Raw genomic sequence first — 12,593 nt, forward strand, 5'->3', positions numbered from 1 at the left:
GGTTACAAACGAACTCTGGTGTGGTTCGTTTGTGGTGAGAACGTGTTCCAACCTGGATCTGAACCAACCGCAGTCACATGACACATTGTTTGGGTTAAACATGAACATGTTACAGTCCTGGAGGATTATTAATGTGCACCTCCTCCTGCACTGCCTTAATATGCACATTCAGCACATCCAATGCATCAAAACATTGTTTTCTAGTTGGAACTGTATGGTTTGACTAAAATGAACAATGACAGCAATATAGTCCACGATGAGCAGCGCTAAAATCAACCTGCGTAGTTGTCCCTCCATTGTGACATTAGAAAGTGTCACATTTATCTTGCAAGTGTACTCTTCTTCTGCGTTTGGTTTACTTCTTGGATTTTTCCCACATGGAAAGTCTGACCAATCAAGAGCAGCTTTCTCACACAAGGCATTTGATCGGGTCCGTTTGTAAATGCTGCCGTGAGAACACAAACTAACTTTATACAACTTTGGAACAAAATTAATCCCTGATTCAGACCAAAGCAAGACAACTCTAGGTCTGAAAGCACCCTTAGAAAAGAGATTGAACACACACCTACTTAGCATGACACTGTAATCTTGAAGCTCAAGGACTTCAATCATACACAGATCAGCTTCAGATATATTCCTAAGTAGCTGCCGATTAGTGATAGGCTGTGACAAAGCTTGTATATGTAAAAACACTTTTATGGACAAGAACTCACTCTCCACTCAGTTATGGTGTGTCTTCATTCATGACAGTGATGTAAATGGAACCACTTTCTCATCAGCCACACTTGATAAAAGGCTGTATTTATCCAGCTGCATCTAAGGGTTATAACTTGGTCATAACTAATGCCTTAAAGGGGACTTATTATGCTTTACCCTATGTTCGGTATTATGTTACAATGTTGGATGTTCATATTAAACATGGCCAAAGATTTAAATAATGAGGTAAATGTTGGTTAAAGTAACCACTGTGAGCAAAAACAGACCAGTCTGAATATTCTGTTTCCAACATTTTTTTTTACTTTTGAGACAAGCCGACATCAGCTTGTGATGGATTTCTTTATACGGTCATGTGTTTCAGGCACGCTGCTGCAAGTGTTTACATTACATACATTACAACATTACATTTTGAGTTGGGTTTTTTTAGCTTCTCCCTGATTTCAGATCATATTCCTGCTGGAACATGCCGTGGTTGTGAGATTTCAGATTAGAAGCCTTTATTGGTAATTTTTCACAGTAGTGACACTATACTCTGTTATAGTCACTACGTGGCTGCAGTGATGGTGCAGAGATGCTGAGATACAGAAGATCTGGAAACACTGACCAATCGGAGCACTCTGGGCTTTTTTTTTTTTTTTGGAGGGGGCTTAAAGAGACAGGCACTAAAACAGAGCATCTCAGACAGAGGGTGAATATAGGTGTTTCAGCACAGACAATATTTTGAATAAATTTGAACATTAAAGCACATAGTCATGTTCTAGTAGAAATCCAAAATACAATATAATGTATGAACCTGAAAATGAGCATTAGACCCCTTTAATAATAATAATTTACTAATCATTTATAGACTGATAATAATAAACTTAGCACCTGGGCCTGGGTTCCCTTTTGGTCGGCGTTTGTCCCCCTCCAACTTCTTACTATGAGCAAATTACTGAACACTGATTAATAATTTCTCAACCATTAGTAAGGCTAACATTTAAACATGTTACACAATTATTAGAAAGTGTCATCAGGTAAATCCTGAAGGCCTTTTAATGTCACACTGTAACCCCAAACCTCCATCGTGCCTCAGGTTCTTAAAGTATCACACAGTGAATTGTCAGATTTTACTGGTGACAAGGTAACGAGGTTGTGTGATTTGTAGCTGTAATGTGAAATTTGTGTTATTAAAGTCACGCTGATATTCTGTCTCTTTTGTCAGAGTATGAAGTCGTATCCACCGCTAAAGGACCGAACGGAGAGGAGGTGTCTGTACTGACAACTAATCAGACACACACGGCCGTGGAGAATCTCAAACCAGAGAGCAGGTATGTGATGTTATTTATGTCAGACAGATCATGTAATGGAAAAATGTTATTTTCCTCTAATCCTCTAGTTGGTTAGGTCCTCTTGTTGTGTATAGTTTGGGAACAACCACCAGGTTTACATTACCATAAGGTTATCCACATAAATCTTTTCCTTTAAAGGAGTATGCCACCGCTAAAGAGATGACCTTTCAATAAAAGATGCAAATACTTTTGACATTGGTGCTACAGTACTGGAGAAAACAGAGGAAAAGGATGCTTTTTTCATTTGATCAGATTTCGGTCTGAGGTTGAGAGAGAAAGAAAGAGGGCCAGTCTGTCTCCTGATCTGCTTCGATACTCTTTGTGTCAGTGGTGGTGGCATGGGTGCCGGCAATATGAGATTGCAGAAGTACAGCCTGTAGTTCAAGCAACACACTGAGACTCGAGGGGTGAGGGAGTTCTAGCCACTGGTTAGATGGAGGGAAGTTTACCACAGTCAATTTACACGTACTACCCACATTATTTTGATACAAAGCTGGTTGATATTGGCAAAGTATTCTTTCAAAGGTTCCCTGTGGAGGTTTAGATCTCTAGTAGCACTGTGGAGCGGTTTGTCTATGAGTGGGTCCCCAGTTTTGTGTATCTTGCACCAGAGGGCGCACATGGATGCATGTACATATTCCTGCGAATAGTGTCACAATCCTCCACTGATCAACAGCTACCACTAAAATGTCAAGACAGACGCTAATGTTCCAACAAAGACAGTGAAGAAAACTTCTTGATAGAACATCAGGCCCCCAAGAAGTGCAAAGGCCTTTGAAGCCAAACAGTGGAAATATAACGTATGGGTCCGTCTCATGGTGCCATTGGGCCTAGGAAGACTTTTCCCCATAGACTTTCATTGGGTATAGAGATGTATGTAAATTAGCGGATTAACCTTTTTGAGTGTCACAATCCTACAACCCACCAATCAGTATTTGATCCATGTGGTTCAATAACATTACGAAAGTCTAGAAGAGCTGCACAACTACATCATTTTATCCCCATTCAAGTTAGAAAAGAGCTAAACTGCAAGGAGCTTGCTGGGCCAGTGGAAGTCTGTAGTGTGCTAGCTCTTTATACCTGGAGGTCAAAATTTTTTGGCTTCATGCACCACTGAGCTACTTTCATAGGAATGAACAGGGCCGTGCCTCCACCACTGTATCCAGGGGTCTCATTTATAAACATTGCGTAAGCACATAACGTGGCCTGAAAGAGGCGTTCGCCACTTCCCACGCAAAAGTTGTGATCTATAAAAACAGACTTAATGGGAGAAACTTTGACCCATGCTTACAAACATTTTGGAGACAGGAAATTGGCAATGCAGATTGTTTAGTTTAGTTTAGTTTATTAGTTTATAGTATCGTGGACAATCCCAATTAATTGACTGTAGAAATAACAGTAAAAAGGGCAGCTTTAGCCAACATGGCTAATATTCAGCTGTAGTCCCCGGCCTGATGACAATAGGCACCAACAGGTGGAAGCCTGATTGTAGAAACTGTCTAATATGCGGAAGTTCAAGTATCCTGGTACGTGTTCACGAGTGAGGGTAGAATGGAGCGTGAGATGGATCAGTGGTTTGCTGCTGCTTCTGCAGTGATGCAGGGTCTGTGCCGGGCCATCATGGTGAAGAGGGAGCTGAGCCAGAAGGCGAAGCTTTTGATTTACTGGTTCATCTACATCCCAAAAATGAGATTCTTCAGTTTCCTTTAGATAGGGTAAGGAGCTCAGACATCCAGAGGGAGCTCAGGGTAGAGCCGCTGCTCCTTCACATCGAAAGGGGCCAGTTGAGGTGGTTCAGGCATCTGATCAGGATGCCTCCTGGGTGCCTCCTGTTAGAGGTGTTCTGGGCATGTTCCACTGGTAGAAGGCCCCGGGGCAGACCCAGAACACGCTGGAGGGATTACATATCTCATCTGGTCTGGGAACACCTTGGGGTCCGCCAGGAGGAACTGGAAAGTGCTGCTGGGGAGAGGGACGTCTGGGGTGCTTTGCTTGGCCTGCTGCCCCTGCAGCTGGCCCCGAATAATTTCTTTGGTGCACACCATTTTTGGCTTTTGTCCGTCCATACATTTTTAGTATGGATCCTCGTATTGTTTTATAAATGAGACCCCAGGTCTCTTTCCATGCTAAACATGGATGTGAACAATGCAGGTTTCAAACTTTTCAGAACAATTGGCTTTGCAAGTGTTTTATGAGAAAGGAAATGCATTCATCATGTTTTTAGACCTCAGTGATACACAGCATGTTTTGGTGAGTGAATGCACGAATCACTGTTGTTTGTTTACAAGAAAACTCCAGGGAGCACTTTTAACAAATGCTGAATGCTTGACCTGTTGGCTGATTACACCAGTAAGGTTCACTGTAGATCTCATCAAGACATGAGTATTAACTGGCACTGAAAGGCTATTGGCATTCTACTTAAAAGTATCATCAGAGTCACTTGTACTTCTTGCAGTGAATTATGTTCAGTTTTGCAAATACCAAAGGGTCAAATCAACACAAAAGCTGAGTAAATCTGGGTGGAGAGGTTCACTGAGTTTTTAATTAGATCTCAGCATCTGGAGTCTCAAAACTCACCAGAACCCTCCTCTGGGCTAGGTTTCTCTGGCCCAACTATTGCCAGGACATCTGAACGCAGCACGTGGAATAACCATCAGCTCTGTGTGTTTGTGTGTATGTGTATGTGTGTGTGCTTGACACATTCGTAGCTGTCAAAGGCATGAAAATATTATGCATCCCAGTTCTTGAGGTTGGGAGGAATTTAAATAGAAAATTCCTTAAAGTTTGGATTATGTCACTTATTCCCCCTTTTTTCTGTTTCATTTCAGTTATGAATTCACAGTAACACCAAGGAATGAGATGGGAGCAGGACCGTCCACTGATCCGGTGTCTTTTAACACAGAATCAGGCAAGTTTTACAAAACATCTAATCCACTGAAGTCACACAATATAAACCTCAGTGTGTTTGCTCTGACAGAAGACACTAATTCGCTGCATGTTAATGCCACTGTATACATTGCTAATGATCAGGCAATGATTAGCATTGCTTTGAAGGTGGACTATTAGGCAGTTATTAGTCTAATGATTTCAACATTGCACCAGGGTCTGACTGATTAAGACTCAAGGGTCGTATCCGGTTACCAGATGTCCTCAGATGCTAATTTCTAACAACCACCTGGTACACAGCACTCTGATCGAAACCAAATTTGCACCAATTGTTGAACAGCTGAAGAGCAGCCCTAAGTTGATCAGATGTTGTGTTTTTAAACTCACAGTGACAACACTTAGAGGGGGAGGCTTTGCTTAATTGGCCTCCTGCCCTTGTGCAATCAAAGCCCAGCTTGTTGGGGCCAAATATTGTAAATACTTTGCCAAATCTGCTCTGATACAAGTCTGGGTTTGTTGAGCACAATGATTCAAGATGTCTCATGAGTGTGTGTTAATTCTGTGTTGTTTTGATGACGTTATTGATTGTGAATTTCTCTCACTTTTGTAGCGGATCCACGAGTGAGCGAACATGTCTCAGGTGAATACTGTCTTGCTCTCTTCTTATCGGAGTGTTCCAACAAAATATTTTTAAAATGTTTAACCGTCCCTAGTTTTGATCCTGTTTATAATGATAAACAGTGTAATAAGCCCTTGCTTTTAATGATTTCTCCACAGGCAAAGATGCCATCTGGACTCAGTTCCCATTTAAATCGGATGAATACTCTGAATGCAATGGAAAGATGTATGTGAAAAGAACTTGGTACCGAAAGTTTGTGGGCATCCAGCTCTGCAACTCCCTGAGATACAAGATCTACCTGAGTGACTCTCTCAATGGTAATTACAGACTGAAACATTAGTGAACCAAGCAGCTGCTTTGGGGCCTCAGGGGCAAACAGAAAATCACTTTAAACTTTAAACCAATTAAGTTTGACATATTTTAGGGCATACTATACTAGGACCCTTTTAATGATTAATTTTTATGGCATATTAAACTATGACTTTTTAAATAATCTTGTATGCCATACCTCATTATGACTATTTCAATCTTTTTTTTTTTCTTTTTTTTTTTATGACATACCAGACTATGACCCTTTATGTGAAATGATCTATGGCATGCTTTACTATGATTTTTTTTTAAATGAGATTTCCTATGGCATAAAAATCAACAAGTTTTGAGGGAAGTTTTTATTCATATTATACTATGACTTTTGTAATGAATTTTTTCTGGAATACTATACTATGACTTTTTGATTTTTTTCGTGATTTTGGACGACATACTATACTATAACTTTTTTTTCGTGTCTCTGGACGACATACTATACTATGACTTTTTTCATGATTTATGATGACATACTATACTATGACTTTTTTTGTCATAGTTTTGGACGACATACTATACCATGACTTTTGTCATGGTTTTTGACAATATACTACACTATGACTTTTTGATTTTTTCATGATTTTGGGCGACATATACTATGACTTTTTTCATGATTTTTGACAATATACTATACTATGACTTTTTTTCATGTCTCTGGACGACATACTATACTATGACTTTTTTGTCGTAGTTTTGGATGACATACTATACTATGACTTTTTGTCATAACGTTGGACAACATACTATACTATGATGTTTTTTGATGATTTTGGACGACATGACTTTTTTTCCATGATTTTTGACAACACTATACTATGACTTTTTTTCATGATTTTGAACGTCATACTCTACTATGACTTTTTTGCTGAAATTTTGGATGACACACTGTACTATGACTTTTTTTCATGATTTTGGACAACATACTATACTATGACTTTTTTTCATGGTTTTGGGCGACATACAATACTCTGACTTTTTTTCATGGTTTTGGACGACATACTATACTATGACTTTTTTTCATGGTTTTGGGCAACATACAATACTATGACTTTTTTTCATGGTTTTGGACGACATACTATACTATGACTTTTTTCATGGTTTTGGACGACATACTATACTATGACTTTTTTCATAGTTTTGGACGACATACTACACTATGACTTTTTTCATGGTTTTGGACGACATACTATACTATGACTTTTTTCATAGTTTTGGACGACATACTATACTATGACTTTTTTCATAGTTTTGGACGACATACTATACTATGACTCTTTTTCATGATTTTGGACAACATACTATACTATGACTTTTTTCATCTTTTTTGACGACATACTTTCCTCTGACTTTTTTTCATCATTTTGGACGACATACTATCCTATGACTTTTTTTTCATGGTTTTGGACGACATACTATACTATGACTTTTTTTCATGGTTTTGGACGACATACTATACTATGACTTGTTTCATGGTTTTGGACGACATACTATACTATGACTTTTTTTCGTGATTTTGGACAACATACTATACTATGACTTTTTTTCATGATTTTGGACGACACAGTATACTATGACCTTTTTTTGTGATTTTGGATGACATACTATACTATGACTTTTTTTTTTCATGATGTTGGATGACATACTATACTATGACTTTTTTTCATCATTTTGGACGACATACTATACTATGACTTTTTTTTGTGATTTTGGATGACATACTATACTATGACATTTTTTTCATGATTTTGGACGACATACTATACTATGACTTTTTTTCCATGATTTTGGACGACATACAATACTATGACTTTTTTTTCGTGATTTTGGACAACATACTATACTATGACTCTTTTCCATGATTTTGGACGACATACTATACTCTGACTTTTTTTCACCATTTTGGACGACATACTATACTACGACTTTTTTCCATGATTTTGGACGACATACTATACTATGACTTTTTTTCACCATTTTGGACGACATACTATACTACGACTTTTTTCCATGATTTTGGACGACATACTATACTCTGACTTTTTTTCACCATTTTGGACGACATACTATACTACGACTTTTTTCCATGATTTTGGACGACATACTATACTATGACTTTTTTTCACCATTTTGGACGACATACTATACTACGACTTTTTTCCATGATTTTGGACGACATACTATACTCTGACTTTTTTTCACCATTTTGGACGACATACTATACTATGACTTTTTTTTTGTGATTTTGGACAACATACTATACTATGACTTTTTTTTCATGATGTTGGATGACATACTATACTATGACTTTTTTTTATCATTTTGGACGACATACTATACTATGACTTTTTTTCATGATTTTAGATGACATACTATACTATGACTTTTTTTCATCATTTTGGATGACATACTATACCATGACTTTTTTTCATGATTTTGGACGACATACTATACTATGACTTTTTTTCATGATTTTGGATGACATACTATACTATGACTTTTTTCATGATTTTGGATGACATACTATACTATGACTTTTTTTCATGATTTTGGACGACATACTATACTATGACTTTTTTCATGATTTTGGATGACATACTATACTATGACTGTTTTTCATGATTTTGGACGATATACTATACTATGACTTTTTTCATGATTTTGGATGACATACTATACTATGACTTTTTTTCATGATTTTGGACGACATACTATACTATGACTTTTTTCATGATTTTGGACGACATACTATACTATGACTTTTTTTCATGATGTTGGACGACATACTATACTATGACTGTTTTTCATGATTTTGGACGACATATTATACTATGACTTTTTTTTCATGATGTTGGATGACATACAATACTATGACTTTTTTTGTGATTTTGGACGACATACTATACTATGACTTTTTTTTCATGATGTGGGATGACATACTATACTATGACTTTTTTTGTGATTTTGGATGACATACTATACTATGACTTTTTTCATGATGTTGGACGACATACTATACTATGACTTTTTTTCATCATTTTGGACGACATACTATACTATGACTTTTTTTCATGATGTTGGATGACATACTATACTATGACTTTTTTTTATCATTTTGGACGACATACTATACTATAACTTTTTTTCATGATTTTAGATGACATACTATACTATGACTTTTTTTCATCATTTTGGACGACATACTATACCATGACTTTTTTTCATGATTTTGGACGACATACTATACTATGACTTTTTTTCACCATTTTGGATGACATACTATACTATGACTTTTTTGTGATTTTGGATGACATACTATACTATGACTTTTTTCATGATTTTGGACGACATACTATACTATGACTTTTTTTTGTGATTTTGGACAACATAATATACTATGACTTCTTTTCATGGTTTTGGACAACATAATATACTATGACTTTTTTTTCATCATTTTGGATGATATACTATACTATGACTTTTTTTCATCATTTTGCACGACATACTATGACTTTTTTCCATGATTTTGGACAACATACTATAGAATGACTTTTTTTTCATGATTTTGGACGACATACTATACTATGACTTTTTTTTTTCATGATGTCGGACAATACAGTATACCATGACTTTTTTTCATCATTTTGGACGACATACTATGACTGTTTTTCATCATTTTGGACGACATACTACACTATGACTCTTTTTCATGGTTTTGGACGACATACTTTACTTTCACTTTTTGCTGAAAATTTGATTTCAAATTTTGATTTGCTTACACTCATGACTTTTCAATGAATATTTCATAAATGTGTTGATTCTTATCCTGTCATTGTCAGTAATGTTGTTTTATCAACCCACAACAATATGAAACAAAACACTGGCCATGTAAACGGTTAAAAGCTTTCTCGTCATCTCGAGGAACTTCAGTTCGTTAAGGAAAAATAAGCTGAACTGTGTCTTTTTTAACATGGCATGATTATTTTCTGACCAGTCCAATTGTATATCAGTATGAATTCTCAGATTGAAAACCAGATTTATTTCACTGCCAGAATCTTACCTCATCTGTCCTCACCCTAGGGAAGTTCTACAACATTGGAGATCAGACGGGGCATGGTGAGGACCATTGTCAATTTGTGGACTCCTTCCTGGATGGAAGGACTGGCACCCAGATGTTAGCTGACCAGCTACCCAGCAGGCTAGGTATTTGAGTCAACAATAACCATTATTCATATCAAGTCAAGTTATGTTGACTCTTAAACATTCCTCTGTGTCTTTATAACAGGATATTATAGAGCGTTGAGACAGGAACCTGTCCACTTTGGAGAGATTGGAGGGAAGTCACATGTCACTTATGTAGGCTGGTACGAGTGTGGCACACCTATACCTGGGAAGTGGTAAGACCTCACAGAGCTGTCCAGGAAGGATGACTTCCTTGGTAGAGAGAAAAAGGAAGAAGACGTCTGTCTAAGCCTGAAGGGAGGTGGGCCTTTCTTTCATGTTACCATGGACACTGTAGATTGGTCTGTCTGTTTGAACTCAGCCTACTCTCGCAGGTATGAACCTGCACAGGACTATTAGGTGTCACAAAACTCTATCGAGTGCATTTGTAACATTGGTCTTAATTTCTCTATTTATCAAAATGCATTCAGTGAAGGAATGCAGGAGTCTGCGTGAACCAAAATGTTGAATATACAGTAATTACAGAGAAAATGTTGGGAAGCTGGCTCCCAAAGTGTAATAACTTGTATGATATTATTTATCAGAGGGGATCTTTATTGAATATTCTGTGTGTGCTCGGACTTTTGAGATGAGAAAGTAAAAATTGTTCCCAAATCATGCATGTCAGTGAGCACACACTCTGGTCATCTGTATACAGAAAGGGGCCAATCATACTTTCATTGTACATTTGGACCATGTAAAATACAAGTAAGCACAGACATGCAGAACTGACCCTCTGCTGGCCCTAAGGGATTATTAGCAGTTGCAGTTTGCACAGTATTAAACTTTTGTTCATATATGTATATGGTGTGAAATACAGTATGTATACCAGGGATCATATAGTTTGATGCATTTCAGGTAAAACAGCTTAAGCAAAATTGTTGATCTATTGTAAGAAAGCCAAAAGCTTGAACTCATCATTTCTATGGGGTCACTTGGAAAGATTTATGTATTTTTTAATGCTAGTGCAGTCATGTCCTGTATTTTATAAAAGAATAAAATATATATAAAAATGCTTCGATGTGGAAAAGACATAAGCAAATGACATAATTTATGTTTTTGTGTTCAAACTTACTACAAAGTGTACATAAAGCTATAAATCATTGGAGAGAAATTGTAAGGTTTTTTCCACATCTGTCATGACTACGGTTGTTTTTGATGCACCATGTATGTTTTCAGCAATAAATCTTGTTTTTATATTTACGGATATTCATTTTCATCTGACTTCAATGACTTGTATTGTAAAGGTAAAGTTAGACATTTAGGGCAGTGGTTCCCAACTGATGGGTCGCGGGTCCTTTCTAAATGGATCGACTCACGAACATGTCAAGTTTGTAAAAAATACACTTTATTTTGAAGTACACTGAATTTCTGGCACAGAGCTTTTACTTTTAGATGGCGTTTCCTGCTGTAGAGTGAGCAACGAACGGATGGCTGTCCGTTTGTCACTCACTTGTGTCGTCACTTGTGTGCCATTTAGAAAGGACCCGCAACCCATCTTTGGACTGCGACCCAACCAGTTGGAAACCGCAAACTTAATTGCAATTACAAACTATTCAGCCCAGCATGCTGGGAAATGTGGGCGTTGCTACAATATCAAACTGTGTGGACCTTGAACTAATGACTAAGGAGAAATCTGAACCCTGTGGCTGGACTAGTTGGGAACCACTGATTTAGGTGATCTCATTTATTCACGTTCTTGCTGAGAGCTAGATGAGACGACTGAAGAGCACTCTGTGGTTACTGTTAGCAGCCGGCTAACTTAGCTTAGCACAAAGACTGGAATCGGGGAGAAAGCTAGCCTGGCTCTATCAGGCTACCTCTAAAGCCTACTAATTAACATGTTTTATGTTGTTAGTATAATTTATGGAAGCACAATGCATTTACCTAAGATAAAAAAATATCTGCTCTTGTTTTGCAGAGATTATAGTCTCATTAATTCAGGAAAATGGGCATGTTTTTTTCGTAATTGTGACATAAGCAATCAGAAGAAGTAGCGTCGCAGATAACCCCACCATAAAATGGTGAATTGACGTTTTTACACTTTGGTTGTAGCACAGATTAAACAAACAAGATGTAAAGTGGTAATTAGGGAAGCTATTACGCTGATCAAATTTCCCAAAACGTCAAACTATGCCTTTAAGGGATGATGCATTGTCAGAGGGAGACATAAGCTGATCAGATTTAACAAATTCCTAACACTGTAACTGTATTAACATTGGACAAACGCATCTGAAGAGAATGATCTCAGTTTGGCACAGACGAGGTGAAGAGCAACGCTAAACACACTTCTCTAAATTATCTTTAATAAACCCTGTGCGCTCAATTCCTCTCACTCAACGAGACAGTTTGACATGAAATACCAACCGCACACTCCCTTGCCACGTCCCCGCCAACCACAACCCACAGGCAGGAAAAACAAAATAGAAATACCAGCATTACTACAGTTTTCCAAATCT

At 37.5% G+C, this 12,593-nt stretch overlaps 1 protein-coding gene across 2 annotated transcripts in view; it reads left to right on the forward strand.

The window, feature by feature from the left end:
• The window catches only part of LOC117251509 (uncharacterized), a 51,928-nt gene extending 40,591 nt beyond the window's left edge, over positions 1 to 11,337 (forward strand). For both annotated transcript variants that reach the window (XM_033617887.2, XM_078174618.1), the window contains 6 exons: positions 1,922 to 2,027; positions 4,877 to 4,956; positions 5,545 to 5,574; positions 5,712 to 5,870; positions 9,994 to 10,116; positions 10,199 to 11,337. In XM_033617887.2, the coding sequence (XP_033473778.2) occupies positions 1,922 to 2,027; positions 4,877 to 4,956; positions 5,545 to 5,574; positions 5,712 to 5,870; positions 9,994 to 10,116; positions 10,199 to 10,314 (614 nt within the window). In that variant the 3' untranslated portion in view covers positions 10,315 to 11,337. The remainder of the gene's footprint in view (positions 1 to 1,921; positions 2,028 to 4,876; positions 4,957 to 5,544; positions 5,575 to 5,711; positions 5,871 to 9,993; positions 10,117 to 10,198) is intronic.
• Positions 11,338 to 12,593: the final 1,256 nt, after the last annotated feature.

This window comes from Epinephelus lanceolatus, chromosome 14, assembly GCF_041903045.1.
Source record: "Epinephelus lanceolatus isolate andai-2023 chromosome 14, ASM4190304v1, whole genome shotgun sequence".
Classification (NCBI taxonomy): domain Eukaryota; kingdom Metazoa; phylum Chordata; class Actinopteri; order Perciformes; family Serranidae; genus Epinephelus; species Epinephelus lanceolatus.